Raw genomic sequence first — 21,791 nt, forward strand, 5'->3', positions numbered from 1 at the left:
TTTTTCAATTACATTGCCTGGCAGTTGTGTTTCCTGGTAGGGAAGATGAGTACCAAGACATTTTAAGTGACTGCAGACTAAAATGGCAGTCTAAAAGGTATTTAATGATTCTCTGTTTTTTCACATGGCCTGTTGATGTTTAGGGTCATCTCACATCTTGCCAACGGAGGAAATAAGTCATAGAGCGTTCAAAGTTCAGAAGCCTCTGCTCTCAACTCCTCCCCCATAAATCAATGACCTGAAACGGTCTTAACTCCACTGAAACAGTTTAGATTTGGCCAAACACCTGAAGCAATTATCATATGATTCTGATTTTCAACACATTTGTCAGAAACCTGAAGCTGTTATCATATGATTATGATTTTCAACACATTTGTCAGAAACCTGAAGCTGTTATCATATGATTCTGATTTTCAATCCTTTTGTCAGAAACCTGAAGCTATTATCATATGATTCTGATTTTCAATTCTTTCAGATATTAGAGGAAGCACCCAGGAAATGGGCAGCTGATAATGGGAAGTAGCCTCCTTGTCTCCTTTTCTTCATTTGCATTGTTCTGACAACAGAATAGGTGAAAGCTAATTGTTGGAGACCAACTGGATCACTTGGTTTCATGTATGCATGTTGTTGTGAATAGTGCAAATGAAGCAGGTTAGATGAGAAAATACATGTTGTACTATTGAGAGATGCGTAATTCTTATCATCTGGTTACAGTACTGTGTCTTTCCTTCAGGTTGTAAATTGAGAGTATGTCATCATTGTAACTGTCATCTACTTGTATCACTGTTTCATCATTCTCTTCCCCTCAGGGTTGGAGGAGGAGGTTAGTAGTAATGATAGTGTTGTTATTACTCCATCTCTTCCCCTCAGGGTTGGAGGAGGAGGTTAGTAGTCCAGTAGTAATGATAGTGTTGTTATATTACTCCATCTCTGCCCCTCAGGGTTGGAGGAGGAGGTTAGTAGTCCAGTAGTAATGATAGTGTTGTTATATTACTCCATCTCTGCCCCTCAGGGTTGGAGGAGGAGGTTAGTAGTCCAGTAGTAATGATAGTGTTGTTATATTACTCCATCTCTTCCCCTCAGGGTTGGAGGAGGAGGTTAGTAGTCCAGTAGTAATGATAGTGTTGTTATATTACTCCATCTCTGCCCCTCAGGGTTGGAGGAGGAGGTTAGTAGTCCAGTAGTAATGATAGTGTTGTTATATTACTCCATCTCTGCCCCTCAGGGTTGGAGGAGGAGGTTAGTAGTAATGATAGTGTTGTTATTACTCCATCTCTGCCCCTCAGGGTTGGAGGAGGAGGTTAGTAGTCCAGTAGTAATGATAGTGTTGTTATATTACTCCATCTCTGCCCCTCAGGGTTGGAGGAGGAGGTTAGTAGTAATGATAGTGTTGTTATTACTCCATCTCTGCCCCTCAGGGTTGGAGGAGGAGGTTAGTAGTCCAGTAGTAATGATAGTGTTGTTATATTACTCCATCTCTGCCCCTCAGGGTTGGAGGAGGAGGTTAGTAGTCCAGTAGTAATGATAGTGTTGTTATTACTCCATCTCTGCCCCTCAGGGTTGGAGGAGGAGGTTAGTAGTCCAGTAGTAATGATAGTGTTGTTATATTACTCCATCTCTGCCCCTCAGGGTTGGAGGAGGAGGTTAGTAGTCCAGTAGTAATGATAGTGTTGTTATATTACTCCATCTCTGCCCCTCAGGGTTGGAGGAGGAGGTTAGTAGTCCAGTAGTAATGATAGTGTTGTTATTACTCCATCTCTGCCCCTCAGGGTTGGAGGAGGAGGTTAGTAGTCCAGTAGTAATGATAGTGTTGTTATATTACTCCATCTCTGCCCCTCAGGGTTGGAGGAGGAGGTTAGTAGTCCAGTAGTAATGATAGTGTTGTTATATTACTCCATCTCTGCCCCTCAGGGTTGGAGGAGGAGGTTAGTAGTCCAGTAGTAATGATAGTGTTGTTATATTACTCCATCTCTTCCCCTCAGGGTTGGAGGAGGAGGTTAGTAGTCCAGTAGTAATGATAGTGTTGTTATATTACTCCATCTCTTCCCCTCAGGGTTGGAGGAGGAGGTTAGTAGTCCAGTAGTAATGATAGTGTTGTTATATTACTCCATCTCTTCCCCTCAGGGTTGGAGGAGGAGGTTAGTAGTCCAGTAGTAATGATAGTGTTGTTATATTACTCCATCTCTGCCCCTCAGGGTTGGAGGAGGAGGTTAGTAGTAATGATAGTGTTGTTATATTACTCCATCTCTGCCCCTCAGGGTTGGAGGAGGAGGTTAGTAGTAATGATAGTGTTGTTATATTACTCCATCTCTTCCCCTCAGGGTTGGAGGAGGAGGTTAGTAGTCCAGTAGTAATGATAGTGTTGTTATATTACTCCATCTCTTCCCCTCAGGGTTGGAGGAGGAGGTTAGTAGTCCAGTAGTAATGATAGTGTTGTTATATTACTCCATCTCTGCCCCTCAGGGTTGGAGGAGGAGGTTAGTAGTCCAGTAGTAATGATAGTGTTGTTATATTACTCCATCTCTGCCCCTCAGGGTTGGAGGAGGAGGTTAGTAGTCCAGTAGTAATGATAGTGTTGTTATATTACTCCATCTCTGCCCCTCAGGGTTGGAGGAGGAGGTTAGTAGTCCAGTAGTAATGATAGTGTTGTTATTACTCCATCTCTGCCCCTCAGGGTTGGAGGAGGAGGTTAGTAGTCCAGTAGTAATGATAGTGTTGTTATTACTCCATCTCTGCCCCTCAGGGTTGGAGGAGGAGGTTAGTAGTCCAGTAGTAATGATAGTGTTGTTATATTACTCCATCTCTTCCCCTCAGGGTTGGAGGAGGAGGTTAGTAGTCCAGTAGTAATGATAGTGTTGTTATATTACTCCATCTCTGCCCCTCAGGGTTGGAGGAGGAGGTTAGTAGTCCAGTAGTAATGATAGTGTTGTTATATTACTCCATCTCTGCCCCTCAGGGTTGGAGGAGGAGGTTAGTAGTCCAGTAGTAATGATAGTGTTGTTATATTACTCCATCTCTGCCCCTCAGGGTTGGAGGAGGAGGTTAGTAGTCCAGTAGTAATGATAGTGTTGTTATATTACTCCATCTCTTCCCCTCAGGGTTGGAGGAGGAGGTTAGTAGTCCAGTAGTAATGATAGTGTTGTTATATTACTCCATCTCTGCCCCTCAGGGTTGGAGGAGGAGGTTAGTAGTCCAGTAGTAATGATAGTGTTGTTATTACTCCATCTCTGCCCCTCAGGGTTGGAGGAGGAGGTTAGTAGTCCAGTAGTAATGATAGTGTTGTTATATTACTCCATCTCTGCCCCTCAGGGTTGGAGGAGGAGGTTAGTAGTCCAGTAGTAATGATAGTGTTGTTATATTACTCCATCTCTGCCCCTCAGGGTTGGAGGAGGAGGTTAGTAGTCCAGTAGTAATGATAGTGTTGTTATATTACTCCATCTCTGCCCCTCAGGGTTGGAGGAGGATGTTAGTAGTCCAGTAGTAATGATAGTGTTGTTATTACTCCATCTCTTCCCCTCAGGGTTGGAGGAGGAGGTTAGTAGTCCAGTAGTAATGATAGTGTTGTTATATTACTCCATCTCTTCCCCTCAGGGTTGGAGGAGGAGGTTAGTAGTCCAGTAGTAATGATAGTGTTGTTATATTACTCCATCTCTTCCCCTCAGGGTTGGAGGAGGAGGTTAGTAGTCCAGTAGTAATGATAGTGTTGTTATTACTCCATCTCTGCCCCTCAGGGTTGGAGGAGGAGGTTAGTAGTCCAGTAGTAATGATAGTGTTGTTATATTACTCCATCTCTGCCCCTCAGGGTTGGAGGAGGAGGTTAGTAGTCCAGTAGTAATGATAGTGTTGTTATATTACTCCATCTCTGCCCCTCAGGGTTGGAGGAGGAGGTTAGTAGTCCAGTAGTAATGATAGTGTTGTTATATTACTCCATCTCTGCCCCTCAGGGTTGGAGGAGGAGGTTAGTAGTAATGATAGTGTTGTTATTACTCCATCTCTGCCCCTCAGGGTTGGAGGAGGAGGTTAGTAGTCCAGTAGTAATGATAGTGTTGTTATATTACTCCATCTCTGCCCCTCAGGGTTGGAGGAGGAGGTTAGTAGTAATGATAGTGTTGTTATTACTCCATCTCTGCCCCTCAGGGTTGGAGGAGGAGGTTAGTAGTCCAGTAGTAATGATAGTGTTGTTATATTACTCCATCTCTTCCCCTCAGGGTTGGAGGAGGAGGTTAGTAGTCCAGTAGTAATGATAGTGTTGTTATATTACTCCATCTCTGCCCCTCAGGGTTGGAGGAGGAGGTTAGTAGTCCATTAGTAATGATAGTGTTGTTATATTACTCCATCTCTTCCCCTCAGGGTTGGAGGAGGAGGTTAGTAGTCCAGTAGTAATGATAGTGTTGTTATATTACTCCATCTCTTCCCCTCAGGGTTGGAGGAGGAGGTTAGTAGTCCAGTAGTAATGATAGTGTTGTTATATTACTCCATCTCTGCCCCTCAGGGTTGGAGGAGGAGGTTAGTAGTCCAGTAGTAATGATAGTGTTGTTATATTACTCCATCTCTGCCCCTCAGGGTTGGAGGAGGAGGTTAGTAGTCCAGTAGTAATGATAGTGTTGTTATATTACTCCATCTCTGCCCCTCAGGGTTGGAGGAGGAGGTTAGTAGTCCAGTAGTAATGATAGTGTTGTTATTACTCCATCTCTTCCCCTCAGGGTTGGAGGAGGAGGTTAGTAGTCCAGTAGTAATGATAGTGTTGTTATATTACTCCATCTCTGCCCCTCAGGGTTGGAGGAGGAGGTTAGTAGTCCAGTAGTAATGATAGTGTTGTTATTACTCCATCTCTGCCCCTCAGGGTTGGAGGAGGAGGTTAGTAGTCCAGTAGTAATGATAGTGTTGTTATATTACTCCATCTCTGCCCCTCAGGGTTGGAGGAGGAGGTTAGTAGTCCAGTAGTAATGATAGTGTTGTTATATTACTCCATCTCTTCCCCTCAGGGTTGGAGGAGGAGGTTAGTAGTCCAGTAGTAATGATAGTGTTGTTATTACTCCATCTCTGCCCCTCAGGGTTGGAGGAGGAGGTTAGTAGTCCAGTAGTAATGATAGTGTTGTTATATTACTCCATCTCTTCCCCTCAGGGTTGGAGGAGGAGGTTAGTAGTCCAGTAGTAATGATAGTGTTGTTATATTACTCCATCTCTTCCCCTCAGGGTTGGAGGAGGAGGTTAGTAGTCCAGTAGTAATGATAGTGTTGTTATATTACTCCATCTCTTCCCCTCAGGGTTGGAGGAGGAGGTTAGTAGTCCAGTAGTAATGATAGTGTTGTTATATTACTCCATCTCTTCCCCTCAGGGTTGGAGGAGGAGGTTAGTAGTCCAGTAGTAATGATAGTGTTGTTATTACTCCATCTCTGCCCCTCAGGGTTGGAGGAGGAGGTTAGTAGTCCAGTAGTAATGATAGTGTTGTTATATTACTCCATCTCTGCCCCTCAGGGTTGGAGGAGGAGGTTAGTAGTCCAGTAGTAATGATAGTGTTGTTATATTACTCCATCTCTGCCCCTCAGGGTTGGAGGAGGAGGTTAGTAGTAATGATAGTGTTGTTATATTACTCCATCTCTTCCCCTCAGGGTTGGAGGAGGAGGTTAGTAGTCCAGTAGTAATGATAGTGTTGTTATATTACTCCATCTCTTCCCCTCAGGGTTGGAGGAGGAGGTTAGTAGTCCAGTAGTAATGATAGTGTTGTTATATTACTCCATCTCTGCCCCTCAGGGTTGGAGGAGGAGGTTAGTAGTAATGATAGTGTTGTTATTACTCCATCTCTGCCCCTCAGGGTTGGAGGAGGAGGTTAGTAGTCCAGTAGTAATGATAGTGTTGTTATATTACTCCATCTCTTCCCCTCAGGGTTGGAGGAGGAGGTTAGTAGTCCAGTAGTAATGATAGTGTTGTTATTACTCCATCTCTGCCCCTCAGGGTTGGAGGAGGAGGTTAGTAGTCCAGTAGTAATGATAGTGTTGTTATATTACTCCATCTCTGCCCCTCAGGGTTGGAGGAGGAGGTTAGTAGTCCAGTAGTAATGATAGTGTTGTTATATTACTCCATCTCTGCCCCTCAGGGTTGGAGGAGGAGGTTAGTAGTCCAGTAGTAATGATAGTGTTGTTATATTACTCCATCTCTGCCCCTCAGGGTTGGAGGAGGAGGTTAGTAGTAATGATAGTGTTGTTATTACTCCATCTCTGCCCCTCAGGGTTGGAGGAGGAGGTTAGTAGTCCAGTAGTAATGATAGTGTTGTTATTACTCCATCTCTTCCCCTCAGGGTTGGAGGAGGAGGTTAGTAGTCCAGTAGTAATGATAGTGTTGTTATTACTCCATCTCTGCCCCTCAGGGTTGGAGGAGGAGGTTAGTAGTCCAGTAGTAATGATAGTGTTGTTATTACTCCATCTCTGCCCCTCAGGGTTGGAGGAGGAGGTTAGTAGTCCAGTAGTAATGATAGTGTTGTTATTACTCCATCTCTGCCCCTCAGGGTTGGAGGAGGAGGTTAGTAGTCCAGTAGTAATGATAGTGTTGTTACATTACTCCATCTCTTCCCCTCAGGGTTGGAGGAGGAGGTTAGTAGTCCAGTAGTAATGATAGTGTTGTTATATTACTCCATCTCTTCCCCTCAGGGTTGGAGGAGGAGGTTAGTAGTCCAGTAGTAATGATAGTGTTGTTATTACTCCATCTCTGCCCCTCAGGGTTGGAGGAGGAGGTTAGTAGTCCAGTAGTAATGATAGTGTTGTTATATTACTCCATCTCTGCCCCTCAGGGTTGGAGGAGGAGGTTAGTAGTCCAGTAGTAATGATAGTGTTGTTATATTACTCCATCTCTGCCCCTCAGGGTTGGAGGAGGAGGTTAGTAGTCCAGTAGTAATGATAGTGTTGTTATATTACTCCATCTCTGCCCCTCAGGGTTGGAGGAGGAGGTTAGTAGTAATGATAGTGTTGTTATTACTCCATCTCTGCCCCTCAGGGTTGGAGGAGGAGGTTAGTAGTCCAGTAGTAATGATAGTGTTGTTATATTACTCCATCTCTGCCCCTCAGGGTTGGAGGAGGAGGTTAGTAGTCCAGTAGTAATGATAGTGTTGTTATATTACTCCATCTCTTCCCCTCAGGGTTGGAGGAGGAGGTTAGTAGTCCAGTAGTAATGATAGTGTTGTTATATGACTCCATCTCTGCCTCTCAGGGTTGGAGGAGGAGGTTAGTAGTAATGATAGTGTTGTTATTACTCCATCTCTGCCCCTCAGGGTTGGAGGAGGAGGTTAGTAGTCCAGTAGTAATGATAGTGTTGTTATATTACTCCATCTCTTCCCCTCAGGGTTGGAGGAGGAGGTTAGTAGTCCAGTAGTAATGATAGTGTTGTTATATTACTCCATCTCTGCCCCTCAGGGTTGGAGGAGGAGGTTAGTAGTCCAGTAGTAATGATAGTGTTGTTATATTACTCCATCTCTGCCCCTCAGGGTTGGAGGAGGAGGTTAGTAGTCCAGTAGTAATGATAGTGTTGTTATATTACTCCATCTCTTCCCCTCAGGGTTGGAGGAGGAGGTTAGTAGTCCAGTAGTAATGATAGTGTTGTTATATTACTCCATCTCTTCCCCTCAGGGTTGGAGGAGGAGGTTAGTAGTCCAGTAGTAATGATAGTGTTGTTATATTACTCCATCTCTGCCTCTCAGGGTTGACGGTGTAGTGTAATACTGTAGTAATAGCCATGCTGTTATATGACTATCTCTGCCCCTCAGGTTGACAGTGTATTGTAATACTGTAGTAATAGCCATGCTGTTATATGACTATCTCTGCCCCTCAGGTTGACAGTGTATTGTAATACTGTAGTAATAGCCATGCTGTTACATGACTATCTCTGCCCCTCAGGGTTGACAGTGTAGTGTAATACAGTAGTAATAGCCATGCTGTTATATCACTATCTCTTCCCCTCAGGTTTGACAGTGTTGTGTAATACTGTAGTAATAGCCATGATGTTATATGACTATCTCTGCCCCTCAGGGTTGACAGTGTAGTGTAATACTGTAGTAATAGCCATGCTGTTATATGACTATCTCGGCCCCTCAGGGTTGACAGTGTAGTGTAATACTGTAGTAATAGCCATGCTGTTATATGACTATCTCTTCCCCTCAGGGTTGACGGTGTAGTGTAATACTGTAGTAATAGCCATGCTATTATATGACTATCTCTTCCCCTCAGGGTTGACGGTGTAGTGTAATACTGTAGTAATAGCCATGCTGTTATATGACTGACTATCTCTTCCCCTCATGGCTGAAGGTGAGAATGTATAGTCGTAATAATAAAGTTGTCTGGAGAGTGCATGTTGTTGCAGTAACATTATTATGATATCTATTCCCTTCAGGGTTGGAGGTGAGAAGGTGCTCCTGCTGTCTGCGGCGGCCTGGGGGGCGATGACAGCCTTCACGCCCGTCCTGGCCCACTTCTGCTCTCAGCCCATCTTCTCCATGACGCTGGCCCGCTTCCTGATGGGGCTGCTGCAAGGTCAGAGGTCACTGGGCACTGGGAGCGAATGAACAGCTATGCTCCGTCTCAAATGACACCCTATTATTTCCTACATAGTGCTGTAATTATAACTAGAGCCACATGGGGAAGGGACAAGTAACTGTGTGCCCAAACCGAGAGAACTGGTTTCTGGTTAAGAGTCAATTACTGTACAAAACCAGTCGAATAGTTTCTCTGTCCTGAACAAACAAAAATGGTCTCACCTTCAGAACTACATAGCCTGTGGTTTTAACTTTAAGAGTGGCCTCTGGGGTTGAAGTTTGACTTTATTGCTTCCTCCTGAGGTATAACTGTTCACCGTTTCCTACTTTTTTTTGTTTCTTTTTTTTATTTAACCCTTGTTTTACCAGGTAAGTTGACTGAAAACACATTCTCATTTATAGCAACGACCTGGGGAATAGTTACAGGGGGGGAATGAGCCTACCGTAAGCTGAGGATGATTAGGTGGCCATGATGGTACAGTATGTTTGTGACTTTGTGACTTTGTGACTTGTGACTTTAGCCAGGACACGGGGGGTTAACACCCTTTACCACAGAGAGCCAAGATATACGCGAGCCACCCGATGGCTGACAAAACGTTACGGTGGAAGCAAATGTAAGTAGCGATAACGTCATAACGAGACAAGCAAAACATGTACAACTGAGAGGAATATGTTAGCTAATGTAGAGACAAACGATTGTGCATATTTTTCCGTCATAAACTTAACTTACGAACTTTGCTATTTAGCAAGTTATATCAAGTTGTATCAAACGCCATTTTCTGAATGATGTATTACAATTATCCACTTCAACAGTGTTTACCTCTCCTGCTCCTAGGACATCAATGATTACACATTGTAACTATGCAATAGACTAGAAACATGATTTAAGTCAAGGCTGATTTGTAATTCATATATACAGAATAAAAAACAGTACATCCTACCAGCACGCCCACAAGCGAGCCACTCAGGCGGATAATAACGCGAGGAACGAGATGGGAATAACAATCCAGGCTATTTGCTCTGAGACTGGCATAATAATGTAATGAAACAAGCAGGGAGCATGTTTCAAACCCTCAACATTGTAGCCCGAAGTCCAGCACGCTATCGACTGTACCCAAATGTATTAATTGGGGTCGGGGCCGATTGTGGCTAAAAACACTTTCTATTGGAATCTTTAACATGTGGAAAGGGGAAGAAGTATTATTATTAGTTTTTCACAAGCACAGCAGGATGTGCTATTAGCTGAACAATAGACTATTCAACCTTTACTAAAGAGCCGAGTTAGGTGTGAACCCACCAACTTGCAACACATTTTTTGTATATATCTTTCCGCATCTACCTACACACGGTCAATGTTCTGAAGAAGAAAAAAAGAGAAAATATATATATATATATATATATATATATATATATATACTGAAAGGATATTTTCAGGACCCTGTCTTTCGAAGATAATTCGTAAAAATCCAAATAACTTCCCATGCTTGTTCAATTAACCATAAACAATTAATGAACATGCACATGTGGAACGGTTGTTAAGACACTAACAGCTTATAGACGGTAGGCAATTAAGGTCACAGTTATGAAAACTTAGGACACTAAAGAGGCCTTTCTACTGACTCTGAAAAACACCAAAAGAAAGACCAGGGTCCCTGCTCATCTGCGTGAACGTGTCTTAGGCATGCTGCAAGGAGGCATGAGGACTGCAGATGTGACCAGGGCAATACATTGCAATGTCCGTACTGTGAGACGCCTAAGACAGCGCTACAGGGAGACAGGACAGACAGCTGATCGTCCTCGTAGTAGCAGACCATGTGTAACAACACCTGCACAGGATCGGTACATCCGAACATCACACCTGCGGGACAGGTACAGGATGGCAACAACAACTGTCAGAGTTACACCAGGAATGCACAATCCCTACGTCACTGCTAAGACTGTCCGCAATAGGATGAGAGAGGCTGGACTGAGGGTTTGTAGGCCTGTTGTAAGGCAGGTCCTCACCAGACATCACCGGCAACAACATTGCCTATGGGCACAAACCCACCGTCGCTGGACTAGACAGAACTGGCAAAACGTGCTCTTCAATGACGAGTCGTGGTTTTGTCTCACCAGGGATGATGGTTGGATTCACGTTTACCATCAAAGGAATGAGCGTTACACCGAGGCCTGTACTCTGGAGCGGGATTGATTTGGAGGTGGAGGGTCCGTCATGTTCTGGGGCGGTGTGTCACAGCATCATTGTACTGAGCTTGTTATCATTGCAGGTAATCTCAATGCTGTGCGTTATAGGGAAGACATCCTCCTCCCTCATGTGGTACCCTTCCTGCAGACTCATCCTGACATGACCCTCCAGCATGACAATGCCATCAGCCATACTGCTCGTTCTGTGTGTGATTTCCTGCAAGACAGGAATGTCAGTGTTCTGCCATGGCCAGCAACGAGCCCGGATCTCAATCCCATTGATCACGTCTGGGACCTGTTGGATTAGAGGGTGAGGGCTAGGGCCATCCCCCCCAGAAATGTCCGGAAACTTGCAGGTGCCTTGATGGAAGAGTGGGGTAACATCTCACATCAAGAACTGGCAAATCTGGTGCAGTCCATGAGAAGGAGATGCACTGCAGTACTTAATGCAGCTGGTGGCCACACCAGATACTGACTGTTACTTTTGATTTTGACCCCCCTTTGTTCAGGGACACACTATTATATTTCTGTTAGTCACATGTCTGTGGAACTTGTTCAGTTTGTTTCAGTTGTTTAATCTTATGTTCATACAAATATTTACACATGTTAAGTTTGCTGAAAATAAACTCACTTGACAGTGAGAGGACGTTTCTTTTTTTGCTGAGTTTATTGATGTTGAGTGGCGCAGGGGTCTAATGCACTGCATTTCGGTGCAAGTGGCTTTACTACAGTCCCTGGTTTGAATTCAGGCTATATCACATCCGACCGTGATTGGGAGTGCCATAGGGTGGCGCACAATTGGCCCAGCGTCATCCGGTTTTGGCCGGGGTAGGCCGTCATTGTCAATAAGAATTTGTTCTTACCTGACTTGCCTAGTTAAATAAAGGTTAAAATGAAAAAAACAACTGACTCAGTACTGGTACTTCCTGTATATAGTCATGTTGTTACCTCGTACCCCTGCATATTGACTCAGTACTGGTACTCCCTGTATATAGCCATGTTATTACCTGGTACTTCCTGTATATAGTCATGTTGTTACCTCGTACCCCTGTATATTGACTCAGTACTGGTACTCCCTGTATATAGCCATGTTATTACCTGGTACTTCCTGTATATAGTCATGTTGTTACCTCGTACCCCTGCATATTGACTCAGTACTGGTATCCCCTGTATATAGCCACGTTATTACCTGGTACTTCCTTTATATAGTCATGTTTTTACCTCATACCCCTGCATATTGACTCAGTACTGGTACTTCCTGTATATAGTCATGTTATTACCTCGTACCCCTGCATATTGACTCAGTACTGGTACTCCCTGTATATAGTCATGTTATTACCTCGTACCCCTGCATATTGACTCGGTACTGGTACTTCCTGTATATAGTCATGTTATTACCTTGTACCCCTGAATATTGACTCAGTACTGGTACTCCCTGTATATAGCCATGTTATTACCTCATACCCCTGCATATTGACTCAGTACTGGTTCTCCCTGTATATAGCCATGTTATTACCTGGTACTTCCTGTATATAGTCATGTTGTTACCTCGTACCCCTGCATATTGACTCAGTACTGGTACTTCCTGTATATAGTCATGTTATTACCTCGTACCCCTGCATATTGACTCAGTACTGGTATCCCCTGTATATAGCCACGTTATTACCTGGTACTTCCTGCATATAGTCATGTTTTTACCTCATACCCCTGCATATTGACTCAGTACTGGTACTCCCTGTATATAGTCATGTTATTACCTCGTACCCCTGCATATTGACTCAGTACTGGTACTCCCTGTATATAGTCATGTTATTACCTCGTACCCCTGCATATTGACTCAGTACTGGTACTCCCTGTATATAGTCATGTTATTACCTCGTACCCCTGCATATTGACTCAGTACTGGTACTCCCTGTATATAGCCATGTTATTACCTGGTACTTCCTGTATATAGTCATGTTGTTACCTCGTACTCCTGCATATTGACTCAGTACTGGTATCCCCTGTATATAGCCACATTATTACCTGGTACTTCCTGTATATAGTCATGTTTTTACCTCATACCCCTGCATATTGACTCAGTACTGGTACTTCCTGTATATAGTCATGTTATTACCTCGTACCCCTGCATATTGACTCAGTACTGGTACTCCCTGTATATAGTCATGTTATTACCTCGTACCCCTGAATATTGACTCAGTACTGGTACTTCCTGTATATAGCCGTGTTATTACCTCGTACCCCCGCATATTGACTCAGTACTGGTACTTCCTGTATATAGCCATGTTATTACCTCGTACCCCTGCATATTGACTCAGTACTGGTATCCCCTGTATATAGCCATGTTATTACCTCGTACCCCTGCAAATTGACTCAGTACTGGTACTCCCTGTATATAGCCATGTTATTACCTGGTACTTCCTGTATATAGCCATGTTATTACCTCGTACCCCTGCACATTGACTCAGTACTGGTACTCCCTGTATATAGCCATGTTATTACCTCGTACCCCTGCATATTGACTCAGTACTGGTTCTCCCTGTATATAGTCATGTTATTACCTCGTAGCCCTGCATATTGACTCAGTCAGTACTGGTACTCCCTGTATATAGTCATGTTATTACCTCGTAGCCCTGCATATTGACTCAGTACTGGTACTCCCTGTATATTGTCATGTTATTACCTCGTAGCCCTGCATATTGACTCAGTACTGGTACTTCCTGTATATAGCCATGTTATTACCTCGTACCCCTGCATATTGACTCAGTACTGGTACTCCCTGTATATAGCCGTGTTATTACCTGGTACTTCCTGTATATAGTCATGTTATTACCTCGTAGCCCTGCATATTGACTCAGTACTGGTACTTCCTGTATATAGCCATGTTATTACCTCGTACCCCTGCATATTGACTCAGTACTGGTACTCCCTGTATATAGCCATGTTATTACCTGGTACTTCCTGTATATAGTCATGTTATTACCTCTTAGCCCTGCATATTGACTCAGTACTGGTACTCCCTGTATATAGCCATGTTCTTTTTGTGTATTTATTTATTGTGTCACTTTTCAAAATGTTATACATTTTTTATCTTTAACTCTGCATTGTTGAAAAAGGACCCGTATTTACAATTAAATGTAGATGTTGATTTGAAGCGCGTCTGTCAGGATATGAATCATTAGTTTGACTCTGCAGGCGACAACGCTTTCGCATTTCAGACAATGGTTTTTTTCTGTGTCATTTTGCCTAAAGAAGACAGAATACAGAACATTCCTTCCAAATATGTATTAAATGAATGAACCAATGTGTGTGACTTTCTGCGCTCACTACATAGTGTAACAGAGCTGTGTATCTGTACCTCCAGGTGTGCACTACCCGTCTCTGGTTAGCCTGTGTTCTCAGAAGGTGGTGGAGAGTGAGAGAGGATTCCTCATGAGCACTGTGGGCAGTGGCTCCTATCTGGGGTGAGTCTGGCCCTATGAAACTCTCTGTTTCCACGCTGATCTAGGGTTGCAAATATTACTGGAAACTACCAGAATTTTTGAACTTTAAAGAATTTCTATGTAATTTATCACAAGACATCTAGAGGCCCTTTTGGGTACTTCAAATGATCAAATCCAATTTTATTTGTCACATGAGCCAAATACAACAGGTAGACCTTACTGTAAAATGCTTACTTACAAGCCCTTATCTAACAATGCAGTTTTAAGAAAATAGAGTTAAGAAAATATTTACTAAATGTACTAAAGTAAAAAAATTAAACAATGACAATAATGAAGCAGTCTTTGGGGTAGAAGCTGTTAAGGAGCCTTTTGGACCAAGATTTGGCGCTCCGGTACCGCTTGCTGTGCAGTAGTAGTGAGAACAGTCTATGACTAGGGTGACTGGAGTCTTTGACTCTTCCTCTGACACTGCCTAGTGTGTAGGTCCTGGATGGCAGGAAGCTTGACCCCAGTGTGTAATTATCTCTGTCCCTCTGTGTGGCCTTTTCACATGTTAAATATATTATTAATCAAATAAGATGGTAAAAACAAACATTGGAACTACAAAGCTGTAAAACGTTATCCTAAATATAATATTTTACCTTTATTTAACTAGGCAAGTCAGTTAAGAACAAATTCTTATTTACAATGACGGCCTAGGAACAGTGGGTTAACTGCCTTGTTCAGGGGCAGAACGACAGATTTGTACCTTGTCAGCTCGGGGGTTTGAACTTGCAACCTTCCGGTTACTAGTCCAACGCTCTAACCAGTAGGCCACCCTGCCGCCCCATGTTTAATGTAGAGACACAGAAGAGGAGGACTTTGGTTTTTAGTTCATCCACGAGGTGCTCTTTAATCATGGGATGAAATGCTATAGAGCAAAAAGAAGTTGATGCTATACAGTAAACAATGCCCAAAAAGCCGCGATATACACACGTTGTCCACCACTATTCTTTGTCACCCTGATGAAGGCTGTTATAGCCGCAACGCATCCGTATTTTCTTATTCTTGGCCGTAAAACAATAAAGGCTTCTTAATGTTTTCACTACATGAGTGCCTTAATTATTTCTGGAAGTTTGTTTGCAGTAGGTTTTTTCGAGCGTTGCTTACTATCTAGCATCAACTTAATTTAGTTCTATAATATGTTTAATATGAGGGTTTCAGCATCAAACTTCCTTTTTTTTTCTGTGTTGTAGATTTTTTTGGTGTCAGTTGTGGAAAAAGGCCTTAGTTGGAAGAGTTATAATGCCATTGTTGAATAATTAGTATATATTCTCTCCAATAGAAACTCATGGATAATATGGACCTAGATCTGTGCCTTGGAGCACTTTTTACCGAGGTGTTTTAAGTGCTGCTGTTGTTGAGGTCATCTGTTATGGAAGCCAGGGTCAGCTGTTTGTCATTGGAGTTGCCGGGGGATGTCATTTTGGGCCATAAACAACTCATCAGGGAACCACAGATGTTTCGTCTCCAGTCAGGAGTTCTCCACAGATGGTCTTGTTTTGCCATTGCAGTAAAAAAAACTATCCAACACTACAGTTTGAGTGTATGACCAGTGCTGTTGTCTCCTGCAGGACACTGGTGATTGGGGGGGCTGGTTCCCTCATGCTGGACCTGTATGGTTGGGAGAGTGTGTTCTACGTGTCTGGTCTGCTCTCTGTCCTCTGGGCGTACTGCATATGGAAATACCTGCTCAAAGGGGAAGGTAAGGAGTGTGTAGGTGTAATGACCACATGCATATCTTACTGAAACTGAACACTTTCATTTCACAGCTAGACTATTTTGGGCAAGTGCTGCGTCATTGTTGTTTTCTAGCCATCTGCTCCTATTGTTGTCATGAACTTCCTCTGAGCTCCACATTGAGCTCAGACATTTCTCTTTCTTTGTGTGTGTGTGTTCCAGGACCTATCATCACATTGGAGTCGCTGGGTCGTGGAGGGCCCCGGTCCAAACTCTCCAAGAGACACTGGCTACGTCTCTTCAAACAACCTGCTGTCTGGTGAGATAAGGCCCAAACACAATCCTCTCTGATCAGCTCACTTCCCTGTAGATGTTTCCGTCTCACATAAAGGCTTCATTCATATCCTCTGTGCCTGTCTCTATTGGCTGTTATTTATAGAACCCCATGGCAGTCCGTGCAACTGATCTGCCCTGTTTACAATGACAGAAATGGTTGGTTGGTTGGTGTTATTTCCTGTAACGGCTAAACCACACCTTGATAGGAAAATGAACCACTGAACAGAAAAGCAGATGTCACTGACTGTGTAGGTGGGGGTTGGTGTGAGCATGGATTTGCAGCACGGACTGACACTGTTCAGTTCTTGAATGAGCGAAACTCAGTGGAGAGAGAGCTATTTAAACACTCCGAATAAATGTACAGTAAACATACTGATGTTGCTTGTTTTTATGTTGCACAAGCACATTAATATAACTGTAGTGGTGACCCATACGTAAGTTATTTCAGCCAGTAAAAGTAGGAACTGCTGTGGAATATTTTGAGCTTTACAAAGATGTAGCCTATGAGTCATAGAAGTGGTACACTAACTTAATTATATTTGTTTGCTCTGTCTCTCTCTGTCTCGCTCTCTCTCTCTGTCTCCATTATCCTCCCTTCAGTGCTGTGATTATTACGCACCTTTGCACTGCGAGCACCTTCTTCACAATGTTGTCATGGCTACCGACTTACTTCAAGGACACCTTCCCTGATGCCAAGGTAACTTGCCCCCTCCATCCCTCCTCTTCTCCCAACCCATTCCTTCAGAAGACGAGACAAAACAAAACTTGAAAGACCACATTGGAGTTCAAGGTTGGAATGGCAAAGACAACAGACACACTTGAAAGTGTACATACAAAATGGCTCAAATCTAGTCAGACCCCCCTGCATCTGACCGACCTGTGTAATACCACTGAGTAAACCAAGAGAGGGCGCTGTAGACACGGTGTAGACATAAAACTCTGCTAGCTAAGGAACTCGGATGTTCCCCAAACTTAGATGTTTGACAAGTTGGATCACTATCTCTTAACAAACGTATAGGGTATTAATGTCATACATGTCTGAGCTCATATCAGCGTTCTTGGTGTTAAATGTTATGGTGTTCTCCCCGCAGGGTTGGGTGTTTAATGTTATCCCATGGTTTGTGGCCATCCCCTCTTCTCTCTTCAGTGGCTGTCTCTCTGACCACCTTATCAGCCGAGGTAATGCCAGAGATATCAACTATTTGTCATCAGGAAACAAATGTAGTGAATGTTTCAGTCGAAGTTGGTACCCTTATGCGATTGTCAAGGTTTTTAACTATTGATCTGTCCCACGTCTCTCTCTCTTTGTCTCTTTCTCTCTCTGTCTCTAGGGTTTGACACTGCTGCTGTGAGGAAGCTTATGCAGGTATTGTAGCTTGTTTCCGATTCAATGCCCACATTGGCATTACTAGTTAACTTTGCCTTTCCTCTCCTTTCCTCTCCTTGTGTCCTGGTCAGTTCTTCTCCATGGGTGTGTCCAGTGTGTTTACCCTCCTGCTGTGTGGCACCACCACCTTCCCCACAGCTGTGGCCTTTGTCTCTGCCACCATGGGCCTCACCACCTTCAGCCACAGGTACCGATGCTCGTCCCCAAATCCGCTCCTAGGCCTAGTGTCTATCATCTAGGACCATATTCAGCCACAGCTACCAATGCTCGTCCCCAAATCCGCTCCTAGGCTTAGTGTCTATCATCTAGGACCATATTCAGCCACAGGTACCGATGCTCGTCCCCAAATCCGCTCCTAGGCCTAGTGTCTATCATCTAGGACCATATTCGGCCACAGGTACCAATGCTCGTCCCCAAATCCGCTCCTAGGCCTAGTGTCTATCATCTAGGACCATATTCAGCCACCGGTACTAAACCTTGAGGGCTACGCTGTTTGATCCTGGAAGTATACAAGGATGTAAATGATTGATGCAGGATGTAGATAATAACCAACAGTGGAATGGATCATATAAACATAATCACCCCCCCCCACAAGCGCTTTAACAGCGACTATGTAGTTCCACTCATCTTATCTGTCAGTTTTATAGGGTTTAATATGTTCAGGTGACAAAGATAGGGAGTCTGTATTACACCACATCTACTGGGGCAGAAAATATAGGGAGTCTGTAACACCTTCACTACAGAGGCAGAAAATATAGGGCGTCTGTAACACCTTGTCTACTGGGGCAGACAGTAACGTGTCTTGTGTCTGTACTCCAGTGGTGTGTCTGTGAATGTTCAGGACCTGGCTCCGTCATGTGCTGGGGCTCTGTTTGGTATGTTACACCAGCAGACAGTAACGTGTCTTGTGTCTGTACTCCAGCGGTGTGTCTGTGAATGTTCAGGACCTGGCTCCGTCATGTGCTGGGGCTCTGTTTGGTATGTTACACCAGCAGACAGTAACGTGTCTTGTGTCTGTACTCCAGCGGTGTGTCTGTGAATGTTCAGGACCTGGCTCCGTCATGTGCTGGGGCTCTGTTTGGTATGTTACACCAGCAGACAGTAACGTGTCTTGTGTCTGTACTCCAGCGGTGTGTCTGTGAATGTTCAGGACCTGGCTCCGTCATGTGCTGGGGCTCTGTTTGGTATGTTACACCAGCAGACAGTAACGTGTCTTGTGTCTGTACTCCAGCGGTGAGTCTGTGAATGTTCAGGACCTGGCTCCGTCATGTGCTGGGGCTCTGTTTGGTATGTTACACCAGCAGACAGTAACGTGTCTTGTGTCTGTACTCCAGCGGTGTGTCTGTGAATGTTCAGGATCTGGCTCCGTCATGTGCTGGGGCTCTGTTTGGTATGTTACACCAGCAGACAGTAACGTGTCTTGTGTCTGTACTCCAGCGGTGTGTCTGTGAATGTTCAGGACCTGGCTCCGTCATGTGCTGGGGCTCTGTTTGGTATGTTACACCAGCAGACAGTAACGTGTCTTGTGTCTGTACTCCAGCGGTGTGTCTGTGAATGTTCAGGACCTGGCTCCGTCATGTGCTGGGGCTCTGTTTGGTATGTTACACCAGTAGACAGTAACGTGTCTTGTGTCTGTACTCCAGCAGTGTGTCTGTGAATGTTCAGGATCTGGCTCCGTCATGTGCTGGGGCTCTGTTTGGTATGTTACACCAGCAGACAGTAACGTGTCTTGTGTCTGTACTCCAGCGGTGAGTCTGTGAATGTTCAGGACCTGGCTCCGTCATGTGCTGGGGCTCTGTTTGGTATGTTACACCAGCAGACAGTAACGTGTCTTGTGTCTGTACTCCAGCGGTGAGTCTGTGAATGTTCAGGACCTGGCTCCGTCATGTGCTGGGGCTCTGTTTGGTATGTTACACCAGCAGACAGTAACGTGTCTTGTGTCTGTACTCCAGCGGTGTGTCTGTGAATGTTCAGGACCTGGCTCCGTCATGTGCTGGGGCTCTGTTTGGTATGTTACACCAGCAGACAGTAACGTGTCTTGTGTCTGTACTCCAGTGGTGTGTCTGTGAATGTTCAGGACCTGGCTCCGTCATGTGCTGGGGCTCTGTTTGGTATGTTACACCAGCAGACAGTAACGTGTCTTGTGTCTGTACTCCAGCGGTGAGTCTGTGAATGTTCAAGACCTGGCTCCGTCATGTGCTGGGGCTCTGTTTGGTATGTTACACCAGCAGACAGTAACGTGTCTTGTGTCTGTACTCCAGCGGTGTGTCTGTGAATGTTCAGGACCTGGCTCCGTCATGTGCTGGGGCTCTGTTTGGTATGTTACACCAGCAACTCATTTATCCACCTCTCAGCAGATTTGATTGATGAATATTACAGTCCTGTCAAATATTACAAATTAATCATGTATCTATTTTTCATTGCAGGTGTTATGAATACCTGTGGAGCATTCTCAGGTAAGCATGTTCATTGAGGGACAAACCAAAGCGGAAACATCTGTGATGAATCGTTCACCGACAGTTCCAGGATCAGTTGTGTTGTCCTTTCATGAGGTGGTGATGAATAATTCATCTGATGGTTCTGAAGGCAGGACTTTGGGTTGTGTCTCTTGTCAGTCTCATTGGCCCCAATGCTCTATGCATATTTCATACCGGAGTGATAATAGAGTTTGTGTCAGATAAATCATTGAGGGAGTAGAAGATGACAGTTTGGGCACCGTAGGGGCATTTGAATCCGTTTACTTATACCCCACACAACTGGGAATGGGAGGCTGAACTGGCATTTGTTGATATGATATGCCGTAGTCTGAAACTGCTCAGTTTGTGCGTGCATGTACTGTCTCCTAATGCCGTATTTCTCTGCGTATCTGATCGTGTTTCTCCAGGTGTGCTGATGGTGTATTTCTCGGGGTATCTGATTGAGGCTACAGGGTCGTGGGCGTCTGTCTTCACCCTCATCACTGTGGTGAACCTGGTGGGCCTGGTCACCTTCCTGGCCTTTGCTGAGGCCCGCCGGGTCGACATGGACTCTTCCAAGGGCCACTACCACGACATCCACATCTGAGTCCCAACCCCTGGTCCCTCAACAACCACCTTTTAAACTGAGGGGCCAAAACGGGACCAGGTCCCACACTATCCGCATCTGAGTCCCAAGCCCAGGTCCCTCAACAACCACCTTTTAAACTGAGGGGCCAAAACGGGACCAGGTCCCACACTATCCACATCTGAGTCCCCAAAACAGGACCAGAACCTATGCCCATGTACCACAGAATGCACACGGGAGACTTAAATATAGAAAGAGAACAGCGAGAGCCTTGGTCTGTTGAATGTATCAAAACATCCACATCAGAATTTGAGAAGTGAAAGAAGTGAAACAGTAGTGAAAGTCAATCCTAGATGTTTGTCAGATCATAGTCAGTGCTTCTTCTATATTAATTTAACAACTCAATTGTTTCTCTCTATATAGACATTTGTGGATTTGGCCATTTCAGCTACACCTGTTGCTGACAAGCACACAGCCATGTCATCTCTATAGACAAACATTAGCACAGTAGAATGGCCTTACTGAAGAGCTCAGTGACTTTCAACTTGGCACCGTCATAAGATGTCACCAGTTTGTCTAATGTCTGCCCTGCTAGAGCTTCCCCGGTCAAATGTCAGTGCTGTTATTGTGACGTGGAAACGTCTAGGAGCAACAACGGTCGCAAAATGGTACGCCACACAAGCTCACAGAACGGGACTGTCGAGTACTGAAGCACGTAGAAATCATCTGTCCTCAGTTACAATTTTCACTACCGAGTTCCAAACGGCCTCTGGAAGCAACGTCAGCACAAGAACTGTCGGGAGCTTCATGAGAAGGGTTTCCATGGCCGAGCAGCCGCACACAAGCCTAAGGTCACCATGCACAATGCCATGTGTCGGGTGGAGTGGTGTAAAGCTTCCTGCCATTGGACTCTGGAACATGCGTTCTCTGGAGTGATGAATCACACTTCACCCTCTGGCAGTCTGATGGACGAATCTGGGTTTTGCGGATGCCAGGAGAACGCTACCTGCCCCAATGCATAGTGCCAAATGGAAAGATTGTGGAGGAGGAATAATGATCTGTGGCTGTTTTTCATGGTTCAGGCCCCTCAGTTCCAGTGAAGGGAAATCACAATGCTACAGCATACAATGACATTCTACATGATTCTGTCCTTCCAACT

General features: G+C 44.5%; 1 protein-coding gene across 3 annotated transcripts in view; it reads left to right on the top strand.

The window, feature by feature from the left end:
* slc17a9b (solute carrier family 17 member 9b) overlaps window positions 1-21,476 on the top strand; it is a 31,132-nt gene extending 9,656 nt beyond the window's left edge. Inside the window, exons 3-13 of one of the 3 annotated variants that reach the window (XM_036966448.1) lie at window positions 8,380-8,519; window positions 14,070-14,169; window positions 15,762-15,892; window positions 16,090-16,186; window positions 16,804-16,900; window positions 17,295-17,382; window positions 17,535-17,569; window positions 17,662-17,777; window positions 18,410-18,465; window positions 20,017-20,046; window positions 20,475-21,476. In XM_036966448.1, the coding sequence (XP_036822343.1) occupies window positions 8,380-8,519; window positions 14,070-14,169; window positions 15,762-15,892; window positions 16,090-16,186; window positions 16,804-16,900; window positions 17,295-17,382; window positions 17,535-17,569; window positions 17,662-17,777; window positions 18,410-18,465; window positions 20,017-20,046; window positions 20,475-20,653 (1,069 nt within the window). In that variant the 3' untranslated portion in view covers window positions 20,654-21,476. Of the gene's footprint in view, window positions 1-8,379; window positions 8,520-14,069; window positions 14,170-15,761; window positions 15,893-16,089; window positions 16,187-16,803; window positions 16,901-17,294; window positions 17,383-17,534; window positions 17,570-17,661; window positions 17,778-18,409; window positions 18,466-18,512; window positions 18,954-19,851; window positions 19,908-20,016; window positions 20,047-20,474 lie in introns of those variants that run through there. The other 2 variants (XM_036966445.1, XM_036966446.1) reach the window with 2 other exon arrangements.
* Window positions 21,477-21,791: the final 315 nt, after the last annotated feature.

The sequence above is a fragment of the Oncorhynchus mykiss genome, chromosome 28, assembly GCF_013265735.2.
Source record: "Oncorhynchus mykiss isolate Arlee chromosome 28, USDA_OmykA_1.1, whole genome shotgun sequence".
Classification (NCBI taxonomy): domain Eukaryota; kingdom Metazoa; phylum Chordata; class Actinopteri; order Salmoniformes; family Salmonidae; genus Oncorhynchus; species Oncorhynchus mykiss.